Below are 22,830 nucleotides of genomic sequence, written 5' to 3' on the forward strand. Positions count from 1 at the left end.
GTCTGTAATACGTCTGGTTGAATGCTGATTTCGTAGGCTTTTTTGATATGAGAGTTTGTGGGCTGGAGAGCAACATAAGGGGAGGAGGGGACTTCCTGGGAAATGAGATTGTGAAAATATGATTACCTGCACCCCACTGGATAGCTGTGCTGCTTATTTCTGTTTGAAAATATAGGAATTCTCTCTGCCACTGATCGCTCCCTGCTTTGCAAATGTTGGAAACCCGAACCTGCTTGTACTCAACCAATGTATAAAGCCACCATTATGACTTCTGTATTGGTGAACCTCTAAACATTCCTTCTGGTTAGCTAATATCACATGCTATACCAAGGCATCAGCTTGGGATATTAAAATGTTACAACGTTCCACTCAGAAAGCAAACGTGATTCTTTCCAAAAGGGATTCCAATTACAGGGTGTTATTTGTCACATTGATTGCAAAGCACAGGCCTATGGCTTGGGGCTTCACCTGAGTCCGTATGGATTCCATAACTGCAAAACTCACAAGACACCCACTTGCAAAGGGCATTCAACTCTCATTTACTCCTTGGTTGAATTTCTGCCCATCTGCAAATGTTTGATTTTTTTTCCCCACCTACATTTCTACAAATCATTCCCTTCTAGTTTTTCTTTTTCTTTCATAAAAACCACTGATCTTTTTTCTTCTTCTTCTTCTTCTTCTTCTTCTTCTTCTTCTTCTTCTTCTTCTTCTTCTTCTTCTTCTTCTTCTTCTTCTTCTTCTTCTTCTTCTTCTTCTTCTTCTTCTTCTTCTTCTTCTTCTTCTTCTTCTTCTTCTTCTTCTTCTTCTTCTTCTTCTTCATCATCATCTATAAATCTCTCATAAAAGCAGTGAAAATGAAAACAGCCATGCCTCTGAACTTGCATGTCACAAAAAAGGCATTGAATTAGAACTTCCATAAAACATTCAGTCATACAGAAAACAGCTTACTCTAAAAACACTTTTGTTATTGTGGTTATCAAAAACAAAGGTGGGAGAGAGTGGGGAAGAAACTAGTCACAATATGTGCCTTGTAAACGTGTGTCCTTCACTTAAATAATCAGCTTGCACACTTGACAGGTGTTCAGTGTACTTCCACGTCCATTCCTGCAGCTTAATGCAGGCCAAGTAGGACATTCAAGAAAGGGTCCTGTTGTTGAATCCTATTGTTAAAGGGATGTGCTCATCAAATGTTCAGGTGCACTCTACAATTCAGGCCAATGAGTTTCACAAGCAGGTTCAACAGTTTTCCAGTCGGTGACTGTTCCACCATTGGTTATAATCCTTTATTCGAGCGAGTCACTGTGCTCCAGGCCAAGGTCGCTGACGTTAGTTGTCTGGAGCTCCTCAGGATCCTCTTCCAGTTCTTCCTCCTCCTCCTCCTCTTCCTCTTCCTCCTCTTCTATTTCATCTTCCTCCTCATCTTCTGTCCCATCTAATGAGTCATCGTGACCTGCCATCATGGCCTGCTGCATAGCAATGGTGGCATTATCGGAGGAGAGGGTTTGGAGGTTGTCCATATTGATGGAGCCTAGAAGGAAAGGCAAAGAGTTGATAGGATAGGTGGTGGAATGTTGCTGTTGACTATGATTTTGGGGCCAGGCATCCAAGAACCCACTGAGGTCCCAAATGCAGTGGGGTTGATTTATGTTATTTTTAAAGTGCAGTAAAAGAAATAATACACAGAGTGAAGCAATATCTATTGCCTCTACAGAGTCATCTTCCACCCGATGAGGGAGACACTTGATTGCCTACTATCAGGTACTGTAGCTAAGAAGCTGTGTACATAGCATTAGAGGGGAAAAACCCCCAAGCTCTTTTCTGCAAAGGGGGATATGACCAGGTCAAACCCACTCATCCATCCAGATCTAAATGTGGTTATGTTCTGTAACCAGAAGCTCAAGTGCTATTTGGTTATTTCATATCCTGTGATAACATTCTTAGTAGCTGATCAGAGGGTCCTTATTGAGAAGATTAACAAAATGGTCATCCAGTGGTACTTTAGGGCTGAGAGAAGCACAACCGAGAAATTTAAGATGTGTGTAAGACAAATCATTTCTCCAGGATATTACATGGAGAACTGGATGCTTTACAAAGAACAACTCTCTATTTAAAGGCAATTATCTGTTTGGAAGGATCCCATCCAAGTACAGTGTAAAGAAGAGTGAATCCAGGGCCATGAATTGTCCATCAATAGTTAGCCACAAGATAGCAGACAATAGAATAGAATAGAACAGAATAGAATACAATAGAAGAGTTGGAAGGGACCTTGGAGTTCAACTAGTCCAGCAATTGCCAACTGGGGGGGCCGCAAGAAAATTTTGGTGGGCCGCAGAGAATTCTCCTTCTCAGAGCACCCCCCCAAAGGAATTAATCCAAGCTGCGCAGGAACACAAGGCTGCGCCGTCCACAGGGCCTGCAGGAACCCTCCCCACCCACTCACTCCTTGCTTGCTAAATTGCTATTTTTCCTTTTTCCAACCATCAGCTGTTCTGCTGTGCTGGGAGATTTAGATTAGCTAGAAAGCAGGAAATGGTTGGATTTCTCGCTTTCTAGCTAGTCTTTAGATCTTCAGCTCTGCTTTTAAGCACTACTGAACCTCCCTTAGGATTGAAGGTTCTATTATTCAGTGCAGACTCAGGGCAAGCAAATTTTATGCGACAGACTCAGGTAGCCGATGGCAGATAGATAGATCAATGAATTATTCTATGAGCAACTCAATCTGCTTGCCTGCTTTGCCTGCTTTTGGGTAAAAGTTGCTCTTTTTTTTAAATAAAAAATTCAATATTTATATAAATATTTATAATAGTTACATACAAGTGATTCCCAGCCAGTCACATGAATACCAAGCCACACCCACAAATTAGGCCACGCCCACAGAACTGGTTAGGGGTCCCTGGGATTTAAAATTATGAGTTTGGTGGTCCCTGAGGTCCAAAAGGTTGGCGACCCCTGATCTAGTCTGCTCCGGCAGGAAACCCTGTAGGCTTACCTATGTTTTTTCCTCTACTGAGTGGCACTGAGTCTCATTATTTCAATGATATTCTGGTCTAGGTTGTGGCCTACTTCAAAGTTAGGGTTATTCCAGAGTTCACCAATCTGTCACTTTCTAGATAGGTTGTTGTGACTCCAAGAATTGCCAACTGGCACAGCCTCAATACATCTAATGGACTGAGAATGGACCTCAGTACAAAGAGAGTCAAAGGTTGCATCGATTCAGTGATTCTTACCATCAGGGTTAGTCCCGGGATTGCCTCCTTGTTGCTGTAGAACCCCAGCTGCAATGGAGTTGGGCCAGAATCTCTGGGTTGGCCGGTGCTGGGATTTGATTTTCTTGGCTTTGGGGGCTGGATCTGGATTGCTTGCATCAAGCATAGGTTGCAGGATACGTCGCCGGGCATTAATAAACCTTCCCAGAAAGAAGGTAGCATATCAAAATAAAATGTTAATTGTTGCATTTATTTGTTTGTTTATTAATTTTATATTCTGCCCATCTCATCATTGGAGGCAACTCTGAGTGGCTTCTCTGTTTCTTTATTCTCTTGACCTAGTCAATGCATCAGTGCTATATGGAAAACTTATATTTAAGAGTTAGAAACAGACAAAGACTCATATTAAAGTGAACTAAAAATTAAATTTCAAGATAATTTCATCTGATCCTTCTTCCCAACAGCACATGGAGAATGTCAGATTTTGTACCCTGCAGAAGGTCCCTCCCGTTGTTCCTGCTTTTATAGCAGCATTTATACCAAATCAAATTATTCCTATTCCTGTTCATGCAGGTTGTCCTCATTTAGCAAGCACTAGTGGGACTGGCAATCTGGTCATTAAGTGAAGTCATTTCTGAAATCAAAGAAGTTTAGAATAGAATAACAGAGTTGAAAGGGAATGTAATCCAACCCACTGTTCAGGCAGGGAAGTCCTGTGTTGAAATGGCAACTGTGCTTATGATCTGACAGTTTTCCTTTGCTTTGCAGTCTTACATCTATGTCATTACATCGTAAATGCAAGGATTGGTTGTAAATTATGACTGTCATTGCAAACAGTCACTAAACAAGGTAGTTGCTAAATGAGGACTACCTATAAGGGTATTTGTCCACCTAGCTCAATACTATCTACTTTGATGGCCTCCTGAGTTTTTCTGACATGAGATTATTTTCTCCAACTATGCGTGGACTTTTACGTTTTGATTATTGTCTAGAGCTCTTGAAGAAAAGGCAGGATATAAATATACTATAAGTTACAAAAACACCTATATTCAGTGCTGCTCTTTGCTGATTATAAGTAACCAGCAGAGGGTGCAATTGAATTAATGTAGATTTGGAATGTAAGGAATTTGCCTTCCACAAAGAGCTGATTTTGCTTCCTCAGAAGAAAACAAATCTGTCTTGCAAATGTTCCACAAATATCAGCGTGAGCAAACAGATGCCACAAATATCAGCCAATACAAAGAAAACATTTACAATCATGTAAAAAAAAGAAACTGCCTCTGCATGTTCAACCTTAAGTAAACCCCACTATTAATGCAAAGATTGGAAAATTGTCATTTAAAAATCAGATTCATACAAGGGTCTTTCAGAGGATTAAAATAATCAGCGCCAGTTCCTATAATACTCAGGCCTGGCCTTCAAATTAACTTTCATTCAGACAGAAATGTATGGCTACTTGTGATTGTCAAACCATGCAAAGGGGCTGGAATCTCATAGTCTGTGTGGTCATGTATACATTTTGCCCTGATTAGACTTTCCACGGTGTGGTGGGATCTGGAATTTATCATGTCTTTGAGTTCTGATCATAAACACGGATTCTATTTATCTATAGAGGGTTGTGGTATTTTATTGACCTAACTGGGGATATTGAATTTTTACTTCACATTTTTAAAACTATAACAAAAGCCAGCCCTTGATGCTCTCTCAGCTTGATGGTTTTCTTGCAGATGTTTCATTACCCAACTAGGTAACACCATCATTTTGCTAGTGATCGTACCTCACTGGGAAATGGAACATCTGCAAAACCACCAAGCTTGGAGGGCTCTAAGGACCCTACCATTCAACCCTGAGCTACAAATATTCACTTCGATCAAAAGCCCGAATGTAGACTGAAGTTTTTAAATAGCTGTAATACATAGGTCATCTTCAAAGATATTGCATGAGGCCTCTGGACTAATTTAAAGCTAAATAAATAAATTACATTGAAATAATTGTTGAGATCTCTACAGGGCTCAAATTCTTTTCCAGGAGCCCGAGAAGGGGATAACAAATAGAGAAAAACAAAAGAAATATCAGTAAGGAAATGGGTGTCCCCATCTAGTTTGGCTTCTGATACCACCCAATTGCTTTAGTCCCATTATTCATGGCCTTTGAAACAGGTCTTTTCTGAGGGAATGAAAACTCTGAAAGAAAAAAGGGTCACCTGGAATGTTTTAAAGCAACCTGATATGACATCATTTTCAAGGCATTGGAAGAAGACGAGTGGGCCATTTGTCAGAGGGACATTTTTTTGAATGAAAAAGTCTAAACCAAGTCCATTTCAAAGAAAGAAAATAGTAGAGGCACATCCCTTATAATCATCAACAGCCTGTTCCTATCAGCAGATGGATCTAGGATGAAGTATTCTTTAGTTCTTTAATGAAAGGCGTGATTTATAGATCTACACAGATTTAACTAAGCAAGTGCACTTGTGATACTGATCCATACTTTTTGGTACTATATAAGTGATCAGCCGAATCAAGAAAGCAGTTCTCTCTTTGAGCAGGAAACAAACATTTCCATATGATTATTATGCTTGAGGGGGAAAAAAAGATATTTACTTACCAGTTGTTGACTTGCAACAGTGTGAGATTTGTCTGTGCTGCTATTTGCCGCTTCTCATCCTCTGTTGGATAGGGGTGCTGAAAAAAGCAAAGGGCCACGATTATCTCACATGTGATTTGTTTTGTTCTGTAACATCAAAGTCTTCAGATTCACCTATCCTAGTGGATTGATGGAAAACAGAAGGGACACACCTCATGTTCCACATCAGGAGATTTCAAGGCTGCAGATAGTGCTCAGGGCCTCTCAGAAACGTGATGGTAGATGGTTATTTTCAATGTGATTGTGGATAGAAATTACTAAATAAATAGCAAGGAGTCGTATGAACTTTATTTAACCATTTTAGTTAAGTTTACAAGTTGTTGTTGTTAGTTGCAAAGTTGTGTCTGACCCATTGCAACCCCATGGACAATATTCCTCCAGGCCTTCCTGTCCTCTACCATCTTCTGGGGTCCATTTAAGCTCATGCCGACTGCTTCAGTGACTCCATCCAGCTACCTCATGTTCTGTCGTCCCTTTCTTCTATTGCCCTCAATCTTTCCCAGTATTAGTCTCTTCGCCAGTGAGTCCTTCCTTCTCATTAGGTGGCCAAAGTCTGAGTTTCATCTTCAGGATCTGGCCTTCTAAAAAGCAGTCAGGGTTGATCTCTTCTAGGACTGGCCAGTCTGATCACCTTGCAGTCCAAGGGACTTCTCCAACATCATAGTTCAAAGGCCTCAATTCTTTGGCACTCAGCCTTTCTTATGGTCCAACTTTCACAGCCAGACATTGCAACTGGAAAAAACATAACTGTGACTATACATACTTTTGTTGGCAGAGTGATGTCTCTGCTTTTTAGTATGCTGTCTCGATTTGCCATAGCTTTCTTCCTCAGGAGCAAGTATCTTTTAATTTCTTGGCTGCAGTCCCCATCTGCGATGATCTTGGAGCCCAGGAAAATAAAATCTGTCACTACCTCCATTTCCCATTTCTTCCTCATCTATTTGCCAGGAATTGAGAGGGCTGGATGTCAATATCTTATTTTCTTAATGTTGAGTTTCAAGCGAACATTTGCACTCTCCTTCTTCACCCACATCAAGAGGCTCTTTAGTTCCTCTTCACTTTCTCCCATCAACATCTGAGATTGTTGATATTTCTCCCGGCAATCTTAATTCCAACTTCTGATTCATCTAGCTCCGCCTTTCTCATGACATGCTCTGCATATAAGTTAAATAGGCAGGGTGACAGTATACAGTCTTGCCGGACTCCTTTCCCAATTTTGAGCAAATCAGTGGTTCCGTGTCCAGTTCTCACTGTTACTTCTTGACCTGCATATTTTACAAGTTTATATAATTTACAAGTAAATGAGATTAAATCAAGTATAATTTTGGCCAGGTTCTATTTTGGCTCCTAAAAACACCCTTCTTCTGATGCTTTCAGGTATTACCATGTATCTACCCAATAAAAACTAAAAATATGAGGCCTTCCGCATGTTTTAAATCTAAATAATGGTTCATCCAATGCAGCATCACACATCACAGCATCATCGTCCTTGGAGATGACTGGATATTACTTGGAACATCATGGTATCTAATACAAGATGACAGTATGTCACTCCTGATCTTGTTCCTTCTTTTGTATTATTCCTATGCAATTCATTATTTCTGAAGAATTAGAGAATTTGCTCACTAGCAGCAACTAAATTAAGGTCAACTGTTGTCAGACTGGTTTGGTCAACAGAGGTCAATGGACTTAATACATCAATACAAGGTAGTTAAAAGATTTCCTGAAAAGGTCAGAGAAAAATACAATATAAGTATGAGACAGCTAAACAGAGAAGCAATATCAGAATCATAATAGAGACTTCTGAGCCCTAAACTAGGAGATGTTTGCTCAAATCGGGCATTCAAATCCTGTCTCTGAAATCTTCTCATGTGAAACAGCTTTTTTTTAAAAAATAGGAATGCATTAAAACTACAGCTGAATTTTTGTTGGTTCTTTTAGAGCATTTCTTAGCAATTCTGCAGTCTCCTTGACTGTCTCCAAATCCCAATCTGAAAATACTCCTGAAAAAAAGTCCTCATGATTATCTTCTCTTTGGATTTAATCCAGCATGAAAGCCAGGGAGGTTCCAAAAATGCTGGAAAGATGATTGTGCAACAGAAGAAAATATGAGACACACCACGTTCAACCTATAAGAAAATTAAGGGGAAGTTTCTTATACTGTTTCATCAGAATTTCATGGAAAATTTCTTCTCCAATGAAAAAATAAATAAACCCAATTTATTTTCCATCAGATTAAATGAGAAGAGTTGAAAATATGTGCAATGCTGTACATTTTAAAAATCATCAGGTAATTACTAGGAAGGCACCTAAAAATTATCTGCTCCAGCTGGATAGGATCCACTTCAGTTAATGTGGCTTAAGAATGTAGACAAAGTGATTAGGGAAGAGACATTGTTGGTTGCCCATCTGGTTTCTTGATCCTTGCCCATTTTGGCTACTCATTTCTACCATCAGCCTCTTAGGTAGTACATTGTTTCAAATTGCACTTAAATTATTTGTTTTGAAATTTATCCAACTGAAAGAACAATACCATGAGTAAATAGTCTGATACCACCAGATCAGTTCACTACCAAAATAAGAGGCAGGTAGAAACTACCTTTCCTATGGCAAAGAGACTGGTTTTTAGCCTGTAATGTGAATGATGTGATGTAGTGTGAATGATGAAAAGGACACAAAAATCTGATCCTGAATTTCACCATAAATAGGTCTCGCATATAAAAGTCTAGCAGTCCCTTGAATTCTTTCCTAATAGCTTCATTTTACTTTGCTACAATAAATTAACTTTATCCATGCTTTGTCATCGCTGGCAGCCTGTCCTTGTCGTTTCTTGCTAAGTGAGCTGACACCAATTTTATTTCAGTTTCATAATCATCCAGTGGGTTGCATCACATTCAAAGATTCGTGGTTGAATATCAATTTGCACTGAAATATTCATTTCAAGGGGCTTTTCTGACACTTTAACCACACAGTCGTACTATTTTTTTTTTTTGAGGTTTCTTTTGGGACCCTGATGACACCCTTCAATCACGCTGCTGAATGCTGCTGATGCTGTGCCAAGAATTAAGGTACGGCTTCCTACCATTTGGAGGCAGTGCAAGCATAAAAATAGGATCAAACCAATTAAAAACAAACCTTCTCATATACCTCCAAGATCTCATCTATATCTGAAATAGTTTTGCTGTTTTGCATCTTCATTGCATCCATTGATGCTCTCGTCTTTCTCCTAATGTTGAGTGTGGTCCTCATTGTCAAAAAATTGCACACATATATACTGTTTTATAAAAGAGTACTGCATATATACTGTTTTATAAAGGAGTACTGCACAACCAGGCACAAACCTGCCAAATATTGGACAGGTTTAGATGGAAATTTGGCATGGATGTATGAGTAGTCCTTGACTTATGAACACAATTGAGCCCACCCCATTTTATGAACTTTTTTTGCCCCAGTTATTAAGTGAATCATTGTTGTTAAACTGGTAACACACCACTTATTAAGTGAATCTGGCTTCCTGATTGACTGCTTGTCATAAAGGGTGATCACATGACTCTGAGACATTACAACTGTCATAAATATGAACCATTTGCCAAACATCTGAATTCTGATCATATGACCTTGGGGATGCTGCAATGGTCGTAAGGGTGAATAAACAGTCCTAAGTCACTTTTTTCAGTGGCGTTATAACTTTGAACAGTCATTAAACAAATGGTTGTAAGTTGAGGGGTACCTGCATTTATATCTTTTTTCATATCTACAAGGTAGATCAGATCAGGAAGCGGATTCCACGGAATGATTAGAACTATCTTTTATTGAAAGAGGTCAACAAACAGAATTATGCAGGTCTGTCCATGTCTTTCTTCTCTTCCCATCCTCTTACACCACTGGGAGGTGGCAAAGAAGTGAGTCTAAGTCTCTTGGGAACACTCTCTCAACTCTTCTAAACTTAACACATGTTTTTTCTGCACCTGGTGTTTCCTTAATAACCTTTGGTTAATCCAGGGTCAATCTCCTTGTCTCCTTATATATGTGTTTCTAATTAGTTGTGTTCAAACTGAGATATGCATTAAAGAGAAAACTGTATTCAAGCTTTGATCCAATAAATCTGTGCAATTGTACTGAATTGTTGTTGCCTATTATCCTTCTCATCCTTCCTATTACCTTCTCCTATTGGTATCTTATGATTACATTACTTAGTTGTTTGTATGTACACTGGGAGCTTATCCATTGGAGTCAAATTCCTTGTGTGTCCAAGCACATTTGGCCAATAAAGAATTTTTCTTGTCTTCTTGTCTTTTGTGGTGATCATGCTCAGTGGGATAAGATCTTGAGAGCAGAGATAGATATTTTCCCTCCTAAGAAGTTGCACTCTGGCTTTGCAACAACTTTTTCGTTTTTACTTAGATATCACCAGTGGCCAATAACCACTTATATGCAAACTTATGAAAAGATTCTCGTGTAATTAAAGTTGTCCTGATTTAACATCCTCATGAGAAATAATATCTTCTAAGCTAAAATCTACAGCAAATGATCCAGGAGGAGTTTTGCCTCACTAAGATGCTTATCTGGTGGTTATTTCTATTTTAGCAGGGGTGGAGAAGGAAGATCTTTTTTAGTCACTGACAGAATGAAATTACCCAATGGGTTGGAGTAGGGGTCTCCAACCTTGGCAACTTTAAGACTTGTGGACTTCAACTCCTAGAATTAAAGTTGCCAAGGTTGGAAACGTCTGGGTTGGAGACTTGATTATACTTATGAATAGATTGCCTATGGGTGTAAAACTTTGCATGGATCAATATAATGAAATATGGGATTCATTTGCATAAAATACAATAGGTTAAAAACATGGTAGTTATATAAATGTATTAGAATTGATTGCACATACACACACAGAGTTTACATTAGATAGTTATATACAGAAAAAGCCCAACTAAAAGTTGCTTACAATTTAATTTTGAAAGTTTCTTAAAGTGGTTTGAATGGTTTTATACTGAAGAAGTAAAATTGATAATATAAACACAGGATTCAAATGTAATTTTTCCAGTTGGATTTCCTTACCCAGAGAAAAAGACATGGGCCCAGCTACTCATATCTTGGTAGTACTGGACTACTGTGAGTCCTTTGTGTAGGTTTGTCCTCAAAGGCACTTCAGCTGATGGAAAATGCTGTCTCTTGTGTGCGAGCTGGAGTGAGATACTGAACTCACAGTAAACAGATCTTAAGGGAGCTGATGATATTGTTGATGTTATTATCATTGTACACATTTTATATATATATATATATATTAAAAACATCCTTGTTTACCTATTAAAATGAAGGCTGGGAGGGAAAAGGAGTACAAGTATTGGAGCAACTGCTCCTTTGCATAGGTAATAGAGGTTACTGGGTGATTTTCCACTTACCAAGATGTTCAAGGGGTGGCATGGTGGCTCAATGTTAAGACTCTTGTTGGCTGGAAAACCAACAGCCTTCAAAAGTATGCAACTGTGAGTAGATAAATAGGTATCACTTTGGTGAAAAGATAACAGCATTCCATGATGTCATGCTAGCCACATGACTGTAGGAATGGCTTCGGACAACATTGACTGGCTCAATGGCCTTGAATCAGAGATGAGCACCTGCCCCTATAGTCAGCAACGATTAATGGAGTAAAATCCACTCCTAAAATATTCTTGGTCTTCTACTAACAGATGAGGAATATATTCCTTCACACTGCACTGCTGAGTGTTAAATGTCAGCAAATTTATTTCTGCTTTTAGTTCAACATGATATTTGAAATTCTTATGAACCTACTTATGAGTCTGCTTAGCTTAAGGACCATTTTCAACTTGCCAAGTTTTGCCATTCAGTTTTTTTAATACCAGCAGTTATTGACAAAGAGGGACAAATTAAAGGATGGCATCAAGATCATTCATAGGAAGATCTGTTAAGGCCAATGTTTTTTGCAACTGGCCACACACACAGAGGACGATCCTATGCAGAAGACATGTTAGTTTTTGAAATACATGTAGGTTGTGATGAATGTGGTTAGTGAATCCCACAAAATGGTTGCACTATTCAGATTTGCACTATGCAATGTGATATTTCTATGGAAAGTAAAGTAATTGGTTCTAACTCAAAGGAAATCAGCAATTCAATCAAGCTGCCCTAAATCAAATTTTGCACGATTCGAACTCACACTAATTGTGATCTATCTGTAATCAGACTGAATAGTTTTCAATCAAGTCAATAAAACATCACCCTGATGCAAAAAAATTCAAAATCTGTAGGCTTGTCTTTCCAAATAGTCCACTTACTGGGATTTTGACTTCACTGAACAGGGATGGAAGTATGATAGGATAAACATATCAAGTTCCTTTAGCCATTCATCATATGATTTAGCCTCCAAGTCCCCATTAGTATAATCTTATCTGTTAATGGACCCTTTTTAATCATTTCTGCTATCTAGAAATATCATATATAAGCTGGGTGGCCATAAACATTTTCTAAATAAGGCATAAATAAATCTAAATAAGGCTTAAATAAATCTTATCTTTGAGTGAAGTCTTTTATAATCATACAGCAAAGGGAAAAAAATCAGGAATAGCTTAATTTACAATTTCAATCTCTTGATTGCCATATATTTAGAATAAGTTTTTTCATGCCAGTATTTCTCCTCATCTGCAATTTGCAAAACACACACACAAACACACACACACAGAGTCATGTACGAATATAAGGAGAATAAAGGAATATATAAACAGAGAGCATACCCCACTCCCTTCTATCACTGAAGATATTACCTACTCAGGTAATGAAATTCTACAGGAACACACCCAACTCAGGGAGTACCAAAGAGTCCACATTTCAGCTGTAAATTACAGAGTTTATCTTCTAATAATATAAGGAGAATCCTATTTCAATATCCAGATTCACATAGATGCCAATTCTATGTTCGAATGCCATACAAACAGTGGTGTTGTGAGAACAATATTAGTTAGACAGTCATGATGTACAGCTTTCCATATTTGGGGGGCATTTTGCAGCTGAATTACTCCGGGAGATGGACCATGGAAAAGAGGGCTGTTTTCATGAAAAATATGTTATTGAATTGCTGGCTAAATGAATATATTCACAACTTGCCCAAAATGTGGAAAATATTTAGAGTAACAAGTTTTAATTTAGATTAAAAACTATGCTATAACTATCTATTCCACCCTGCAGCTTTAGGAATAATTGGGACAAGAAACTTAGAATGCCCCAGAGTCTTCTTCAAACAGTGCTAATTGCATAAATCTGTATTAATTGCTGTACAAAAGTGTGTTTTGGAAAATCTGCCCAATGCTTTTTAATTCTTTGGCTGTTAGAGCCAAACTGTTATGAATGGTTGGATGTAAAAATGTAGCCTGCAAGGCAGAGTCCTACATGGTTTAGGGTTTTTTTTTGCCAGAAATCCTGAAAATATATCATCACTTCTCACAGTAACTGGTGGCAGTTAGGACAAGTCCTACATAAAATTAAATGCATCTGCTGAATATCCAAACATTAACTGTATATTATAATAATTATGTCCCAAATTGCAGGTGATTCTGATATAGGGTTAGGGAACAGGTGTTAATGTCTTAAAAGATTTCTTGGTGAATTCATGAGATCTAGGCAGTTTGGGTAAAGGATAGGAATAACAACAGCACTTAGACATACTACTTCACATTGCTTTACAGCCTTCTCCAAACAGTTTACAGAGTCAGCCTATTGCCCAGAACAATCTGGGTAGGGGTGGGATTCAAATTTTTTAACAACCAGTTTTGTGGGCATGGCTTACTTGGTGAGCGTGGCTTGGTGATCATGTTATTGGCTGGGCGTGGCCAACTCAACATCACTCACATCGAGGCATGCATCTCCTCGCCTGGCCTCTCATGACTGTGGGGATGCTGCAACAGTCATAAGTGTGAAAAATGGTCATAAGTCACTTTTTTCAGTGCCATTGTAACTTTGAATGGTCACTCCACACAAGCAAAGTACCAGCAAAGGAGGGAAAAAAACTCCTCTAGTCCTGCCAAGAATGTAAAAAGGGTTAATGGAGAGGCAGTTTCTGTAAGCAACAACCAGAATGTTTCCTTCCTGCCTTCCTTACAGGATTAAGCCAGTAATTTCTTCTAACAACTGGTTCTCTGAACTGCTTAGAATGTTAACAATAGGTTCTAGCGAACAGGTGCGAACTGGAAGAATCCCACCTCTGAATCTGGGCTTTCATTTTACTGACCTTGGCAGGATGGAAGGCTAAATCAACCTTGATCTGGTCAGGATTGAGCAGTGAGTTAGCCTGCAATACTGTATTCTAATCCCTGCACCACCATGGCTCCTAAAGATATATATCAGCTGCTTTACATAAAAGTTTATGCATGCCAATAATTCTCTTTATCTGGATTTTGCAGAAAGTATCTGCAGAGAGATACATAAGAATATAAGAAGTAGCTGATTTCAACATCCAGTTTCTGCTAGAAGTATTGCACTGTTTAAGGCATTGCCACATCAAGATTGCCCTTAAATGTTTCAGAATGTAGACAGAAGAACATTCTTGCTGGATCTAAGTGGTATCTCAAAGAGTTTTGAATTTTATTTCTAATTTGAATAGCTAGGTGTCATTTGAAAACTTTTAAATAGGACAATATGAAGACTTGTTCTCCATATCATGCCAATATGGAGCTTCATCTAAGTGTCTTAAGAGATCTTTCTTGATCAATGGATCAATTAGAAGGCAACAGATACAGTTTGAAGAATCACATTTATATAATCAAGACTGGGAAAGAAGCTTGTTAAACAAGAAAACAGATTTAAATTGGCATGAAACAATCTAAAGAATTCTTTCCCATACAAATACTGTATAGTGAAAATGGCACCCAAACCTAGTGCTGCATTGAGGTCCCTTGGTGGTTCTTAAAGTTTTCTAGCAAACTTAAAGAGTTCCTACAGACCAATAGATTTTTTAAATAGATGGAGGGGGTGATCCCTAAAATCAAAATTTACATATAACATACACAATTCCAAACTTTTCTTAAAGTTGTAGGTGAAAAGAAACATTCTTCTGCAGTGACAATGACTTTTCAAGAAATAATTTTTGAGGCAGAAGAAAATTTTAACACTTATGACACTATAAAAATTGAGTGTGATTAAAGATCTTTGGAATGCAAATTAAGATTTAAAAACTCTTATGGGCATTTGGGACAAAATTTGGTAAGAACACTTGGAAGCTTTAAGATTTGTCTCAGGTTGAATTATACTATTAAAACATACCATTAAAAATATTATACCAATTATATCACATACATTATACCAAATTTGTATACCAAATGATATTATATCAAAACCATCAAGATTTACATCTAAGGATTGCTGAGAGGAAGGTGATAACATTGAAACAGACTAGGACATTTGATGGGCTTGTTCAAAGATCCAGTAGTTTTAGAAATGATATTTTTGTGCTTAATAGTACAGCTTTATAGTCTGCAGCTCCTATAATACCAGTTTAAAAAAAATATTAATCCAGGGCTTTAGCATTTCTTAACTAGCACAATATTTTGCTATCTCAGATTTTACTATTTTACACATTTAGCAGTTCAACTTTTAAGTATTGTAGGCATTTCTAGAATTTTAGTATTGGCATTTCATATTTAGCTTGAGTTATTTTACAAATGAAGGTGAATACTGTATAAGTGTCCCAGGATAATGTTGCCGGATCCAAACTGGGTCAGTCACTTGGACCTGAGATTTTGTCTTCTGAGCTATTTAGAAAGCCATTTAGAACAGGCACCATATAAATACCACACACAGAACAGCCCACTCTCTGCTAGAGAGAAGTTCCGTGAAGATGGGCTCCAGCATGAGTCCAAAAGCTTGGAATACAAAACCTCTGATCCGGGTGACTGACCCAGATTGGATCCTGAGTTATTTTAATTTGTATAATCTGTGCAGACATTTTCTCATTTTTTAAGGGTAACAATAAAGATCTCAGCCTTCTGGCACCCAGTCCTTAATCGCTTTAACATTAAGTATTATAAAATACAAAATACAAAAGTAAATAAAGGAGCAGTGAGGAGGGAGGGGAGAGGGAAAAGAGAAGTGAGGAAAGGTAAGGAAAAGAAAAGAAAAAGAAGCATTGACTTCAATTGCCTTAAAGTTTCTAACAAAGGAAGGGAAAATCCATAGCCTTGTAGAAAGAAATTCTACAATTTTGGAGAAGAATAAAGATTAAAAGGGGGAAATAATTCTGAACCTTTATTACTCCTTTAGAAAATGAACAGAAGAAAGGATGATCTGAAAATAACACTGTCTAACCCATCGATTCAATTTTTTCTAATCTTCTCCAACAAGGTTACTGTGCATAGAAACTCTTTAGAGTTAGACAATTCTTTGAGTAGTATCCTTGTCTTGGACGCTAGGTGGCAGATGATGTCCTAAATATAAGGGTGTAAGTTAATTCCAAATGTGGGAAATTTCCATCAGAGGATTTTGATTAAGAAAAGAAAAAAAGAAAAGAACAGAATGAGATCTTTCACTTTGGAAAACTGGTCGGTTTGGATGCAGGATGTAGAACATGTTGTTGCATTAATACTATAGAGGGAACTGGTAATGAAGAGTGAAAATAGGTTAGGGATATATATTTTTTTCTTTCTAACTTTTGGATCAGCTGAAAAGCAGAGCACTTGGGACTGAGTTGCATATGGCTGACCCAGAAACAACTAGGACAGGCATATTGTGTTGAAGCCAACAAGGAAGGGAGTGAACAATATAAACAATGTCTTTATTGCTTCACATAATGCAGCCATCAGATCAACCCTTTGGGACAGAAGCCCAGGACTTAATCTGGAAGCAATGGCTTGCTGAATTTTGAAGCAGTGCACATTACCATCTAAATGAGTAACCCCAAAGCCATTACATCCGGAGTTTAAAAGTGGTAACTGCACTACTAGTTTTATGCCAAAATGGGAGTGGGTCTCTCTGCACGGGGGTCACTCAAACACTTAAAAGGAACTAATTTATGAGTGATAGAAGGGGATCAACATTTAATGACGGAAAATTCAGAATGCCAGAGTTGGCTGTGTCATGATGATATCAGGAAGCGTATTCAAAGCAAGAGCAAAACTTTTTGCTCTCACTCCAATGCCTCTGCAGTTAAAGATGCTGAGCTTGTCAGCTGGAAAGCTAACAGCCCAGCTTCGAGATCTGAGTGCTGCATAATAGGGTGAGCTCCCATTCCTGCCCCAACTCCTGCTCACCTAGCAGTTCAAAAGCATGCAAATGCAAGTAGATAAATAGGTACCACTTCAGTGGGAAGGTAACAGCACTCCGTGCACCTTTGATATAGAGGAATGCTGACCACATGACTATGGAAAATGTCTTCGGACAATGCTGATTCCCTAGGCTAGAAATGGAGATGAGCATTGCACCCTAGAGTTGAACACAACTGGACAGGGAAAAACTTTACCTTTTTTTTTTTTACTATGTAGCTAGAGCAGATTGCTAGGGTCTTTATGTTCTCTAATTAGTTGGGATCAGCTCAGGAAAATGTGCTATTTAAAAACACTGGTAGCCAAGTTGCAGATCAAGAAAAAACCCCACAAGCAAGTTTCTACTTACTTACTTCTCTTACTTTCTAAAAATGGTCTTCCTCTGGTGAGTTTCAAACTTTCACTGGTGAAAGAAATAGGTGCTCCCTTACTTCTTATCACAGCTAAGAGCAGCTGCAATGATGGAACAGGGTGAGTCTGGACTTTTCCAATTGAAGCTGCTTTGTACCTTTATTGTTTGAGGATTTATTTCTTGGCTAACTATCCCAAGACAAGGAAGGAATTCTTAACTGAGTATTTCCCTACAGCCTCTTCTTGGATATGTTAACTTAAAATTCCTTCTTGTCAACATGAATGGTTACAGAGAACACCAATAAATCAAGAACTTTTGAGTTCCGGTGCTTAATGATTGTGTCATTTGTACGCATCTGTGAAATAAATCATTTCTGTCATATTCAGACATCTTATTGGCTTTAAAGCATCTGCCTTATGTTCCCTCTGTTGCCAGGCACAGTGATTTTTGTAGTTTTTAAACAGGCAAAAGCAGCATTAAACCTGCTGCTCCCCTCCAAGTTATAACCAGAATCTAGACCAGGGTGAGCAATTCTGCCAAATTTAGGACTTGTGGACTTCAACTCCCAGAATTCAGCATGGCTGGCTCAGGAATTCTGGGAGTTGAAGTCCACAGGTCCTTACCATAGTTGCCCATCCCTGATTTAGATGAATCCAGAAAACATCACCCTGGCTATCAGCAGATCTTGTTTGCCTTCAGTGATAATGTCACATAGCCAACTCTGTTTGGCAATGTAATGCTTAGGATATTTGATTGACTGAGAGCAGTTTAAAATGAGAAGTCTTTGGCTATGTACTGGTGTAGAACAAATGCAAAAAATGCAAAAAAAGTAAAATTAGGAAATACTTGGCTTCTCCTGACAAAATTGGCTTCTCCTGACTATATTACATTATGTTTTTGTGTAGTAAGCTGAACTTAATTATCTTTATTCTAAAGGTGTTTTTTCAAAAGGCAACTGGACTTTCTTTATTTTTCATTGAGGGTGTTTTGCTTCTCATTCAGGAAACTTCTGCAGTTCATCCAATGGGATCCTTCACAAATGAAGAAGCTTCTTGGATGACAAGTAAAACGTCTTCAAGCAAAAATAAATTCCAGTTGCCTTTTGAAAAAACATATTTGGGACAACCATGACCTAGATGACTGAGAATCTCCATAGACATTAATGATCCTTAGGTTTTAAATTACTTGGGTCCCTGAAATAAGGATATTGGAAAAATCCTATGTTGATAGTCAGAATATATGTACACTTAACTTTCAGCTGATCAAACCCTTGCCCTGCTATTATATGGCAGAGTCCATCCTGCAGAATAAGCCGCCAGATTGTACTTGATGATCTCTAATGAACAAAGCCAAGAGCCCTACATGTATGCTTAAAATTAAGGCTGTAAAACAAATCCACCATTATTTCTTAATTGGGGCAATCCAGGGTGGCCTGCATAAACAAATCTCGTTGTTGCACAGACAGAGAGCAATGAATGGGGGTCTACTACTGCTGTCATTTTGTATTCAATAATATGCAGGTCAGGTCAGGTTTTAGAATGACCTATTTCCAGGAGAGGGCATTTGGTCAGGGAAGGTCAACTAGGCTTAACAAGGTCAGTGAATAATTTGGTGGCACAGAGCTAGGTTTGCATCCCACTTCAGAGTTTTCTTTTTGTTTTGGTCCCTTAGTGTGTTAGACAGATCCCGCAAGTTGGATTATTGTGCAATTCAGTATTGTGTGAGATTTTACAAAATAAATTTATTGAGTAATCAAGTCAAGCAACTGGGAAAGGAAGGGGCAGCTATGCAAAAAAAGCATAAGTTAGGCAAAACAGTGAACAAAACCCTGAGGAAAATGGGAATGGATAATAAATGCTGATTTTCCTAGAGTATATTTTTTAAAAGATTGCAAATAATAGTATAGGGAATGGAAGAATACTTGAAAACATGGACTAGGTTTTGGTCTGCCTATTTCTAATCCCAACCTTCCAGCACAAGTCTTTTTCAAACAGGATAAAGAAGATTGCGTACATTCTGGAGCAGATCAAGATACGCAAAGCATCTGCTAGGTACAAAAAGAGCAGTGTATGTTCTCCAAGTTGACTTCTCCAAAATGCAAAAAGACCCACAAAGGGTTAATCTCTTAGACACACATGTTGATTTTGCTCACCATAAGATGCTGAAAAAGCCAGGAGCGCATAATATTGGTAGCATGTTTTGGGAGGACTCCTCGTTTGTTCTTTGACTTTTTATCTTCACTGTCAAGAAGAGAGGTCAGGTCCAGGTTAACCTGCAGGGCAGGCAGAAGAGAAAGAAAAGCTTCAACAACAATGCAGGTTAAAAGAAAAGAAGAAGAAGAAGCCTGGGTTGCCATGGCAACATGGTTGTCAATGTTAGTCCCATTTAACAGTGGCTTCCAGGAGGCCTGAGACAGTGTGGTGAGAGACAACAGCACAACTTAAGAGAAAGTGATGTTCATTTGGAAATTAAAGGGGGGAGGGGGAAAGGCCTTTACTTCAAGAGGGAGTCAAAAAAGGCAAGACTGGGAAACAGTGGGGGCTCATAACTATAACATGTATTTTTCCATCTGTCGAACCTCAATGGATAAAGACTAGCATTCTTGAATCAAGGAGAGACTTTAGTTCTTACTAAGCCCATCAGATAGTTTTTTTGGTTTTGACTTAAGAAGTCATGTGATCCCAGCCATTTTAACCTACCCAATAAACTACAGTTAAAATAAACCATGCTTCAGCTTGATGTCTAAATATGTAGATAGTTGAACCAAGCTTATGAAATACTGGACTTACGAATCCTCTATTTCAAAGATAGAAAAGCTAAGGGACTTTCTCTCCATTGTGTTCTTTGTTACCTAGTAAGGTAAGATCTGACTTTGGTGCAAGAGGGTCCAGGTGGAAATTTCTTCCATTCAAAAGTTTAACTCAGAACTTCTAAGTCTCTTTATTAACTTTCATGTGAGTTGATCAGGTTTCAAACTTTCCCAATAGTTACACGTAACACTATCAAGTTACCAAGCCTATTTTTATGCCAGGCATCACAATGTGTCAATGACACCCTCCACTCTTTTGAAAGTGGAGTCCTTCTACCCAAGTCTTGACTCAATATAAAGAACACAGATCTTTCCCACTAATTGTTGGCTATTGAAATGAGAGGAATTCTAACTTAGGCATCTTTTTTCTTGTTAGGGGCCTCAAAGTTAAAACATATGAAGAATGGTTGCAGGAACTGGGCATGGCTAGTCTAGTGAAGAGAAGAATCGGGTTGACATGATAGCAGTGTTCCAATATCTGAGGGGCTGCCACAGAGAGGAGGCGGGCAACCTATTTTCCAAGGCACCTGAAGGCCAGACAAGCGACAATGGATGGAAACTGATTGAGGAGAGGTTCAGTCTAGAAATAAGGAAAAATTTTCTGACAGTGAGAACAATCAACCAATGGAAAAGCTTGCCTTCAGAAGTTGCAGGTGCTTCAACTGAAAGGACAATTTGGCATCTTCTCAGTCAAATGTCTGGCTCCTTGTTGGAGGAATATTTTCCCTTTTGGGGAGCCAGATAAATAAGAGTGGCATGGGAGAAGGATGGTCCTGGAAATCTATAGGAAGGGAAATTTCTACTCCAAGGTATTCCTTCTCTGCCTTAAGAGATATGAGCAGTATAATCAATGATGTAGCTCTTTTTAAATTATTGATAGTTGAGTGAGAGTTATTCTAAAGCAACATAGTCAACTTAATCCTTGAAGAGGATTGGATCATCTTCAGCTTTTCTAAACAGTCAAAGACATTGCACTATTGAAAAATAAGCAGTTTGCAGACTAATTTCTTCTTATTGGCATCTTAGTGGGAAGTGCAATGGTTAGATAAGCTGGGCTGTAAACAGACCACTGCCTGACTGAAGCCTGTGCGAAATGTACCATTTGAACACTTTGGTAAAACATTGGGACTTTCTCAAGCATTCAATAGTAAACAATAGTAACTATCTGCAATACTGCATCATTCTGAATGCAGTGTTTCATGTCTAATGATAGCAGTGTTCCAATATCTAAGGGGCTGCCACAAAGGTGAGGTGGGGGCGGGGTCAACCTATTCTCCAAAGCCCCTGAAGGCAGAACAAGAAACAATGGGTGGAAACTAATCAGGGAGAAAAGCAACCTAGTACTAAAGAGAAATTTCCTGACAGTGAGAACAATTAATCAGTTGAACCGTTTGATTCCAGAAGTTGTGGATGCTCCAACACTGGAAGTTTTTAAGAAGAGATTGGACAATCATTTGTCTGAAATGGCATAGGGTTTTCTACATAAGCAGGGGGTTGGACTGGAAGATCTCAAGGTCCTTTCTAACTCTGAAGAGCAATGCTTCCCTTTTGTAAATCTGTGACTGCAGCACATCTTCAGGATCAAATCATTCTCTCATCTTCCATACATTCATTTCTCATGGATATTGTCTGTGGACAAGTCTTTGCAGCAACTGCTGCCTTTGGTCAATGCAACTATATTGTGCATAGATTGATAGTTGACCTAATACAGTTCTCCCTCCCCCTTCTCCTGTTATGAACAAACTCCAGTTTTCAGCCACCTTTGAATTCCAAGTTACCTCCAATTATATTGCCTTATAACATCCTTCACTCTTATTAAACCCTTCGAAAATATTGGCTAGCTAGCTGAATGGACAGGCAATACCCAGAAGCAGAAGATAGCAAAGAAATATCTTTTTAAAAAGTAGTTGGCAAAAAAAGACAAAGAATTGGGAAAGGAGAAGTTTTAATGAGGTTTGCGGGAAATTGGAAATTTCAGCATCTAGTTTTAAGAACACACATACAGCCACCTACTCTTTTCCCCCCTAGTTCTTCATAAAAAACATTTCTCCTGCATGAATTAAACATCAGGATGGCAGCCCCGTGTCAGGTATAAATGATTCCCTCAGGTGCCGCTTGCGATGTATAGCAAGGCCAGGGCTGAATAAATTACCCAGGCAATATAAAAGTGACATTAAGAGTGCTTGTCCAGGGCTCCATCCTTCCCACAATATTCCCAGCCTACTTGTATTCAACACATCTGATCAATTTCCCTCTAAGATCTGAGCCAGATTTACACATTTCAGAAGGACTCGGATCTGGTATTTGGGGCTCGCTTTTCCCCCTCTATCCTCCCACTCAGAGAGAGCTAAGAATTAGGAATCTCACCGTGGAGTGCTGTATTTTTCTAGTCTTTTATTAAGCGTTCTATAAAAAAAGAAAGGAAACAAGCCCTAATCCAGAAGGTGAAAAAGGAAAAGCCTGGAGACGTTAAAAAGAGTTTGGAGACTGACTAGGTGCAAAGGAAGTCCCAATAGTGCTGAATCAGTAGGAAGCATTGGCACATCAATGCAC

General features: G+C 38.6%; 1 protein-coding gene across 6 annotated transcripts in view; it reads right to left on the bottom strand.

The window, feature by feature from the left end:
• Positions 1 to 719: 719 nt before the first annotated feature.
• PKNOX2 (PBX/knotted 1 homeobox 2) overlaps positions 720 to 22,830 on the bottom strand; it is a 271,522-nt gene continuing 249,411 nt past the window's right edge. For all 6 annotated transcript variants that reach the window (XM_087939000.1, XM_087938998.1, XM_087938996.1 and 3 more), the window contains 4 exons: positions 19,621 to 19,740; positions 5,811 to 5,887; positions 3,228 to 3,406; positions 720 to 1,528 (listed from right to left, as the gene is read on the bottom strand). In XM_087939000.1, the coding sequence (XP_087795126.1) occupies positions 1,284 to 1,528; positions 3,228 to 3,406; positions 5,811 to 5,887; positions 19,621 to 19,740 (621 nt within the window). In that variant the 3' untranslated portion in view covers positions 720 to 1,283. The remainder of the gene's footprint in view (positions 1,529 to 3,227; positions 3,407 to 5,810; positions 5,888 to 19,620; positions 19,741 to 22,830) is intronic.

This window comes from Pseudonaja textilis, chromosome 9 (assembly GCF_049901715.1).
Source record: "Pseudonaja textilis isolate UNSWEBS1 chromosome 9, rPseTex1.2, whole genome shotgun sequence".
NCBI lineage: Eukaryota > Metazoa > Chordata > Lepidosauria > Squamata > Elapidae > Pseudonaja > Pseudonaja textilis.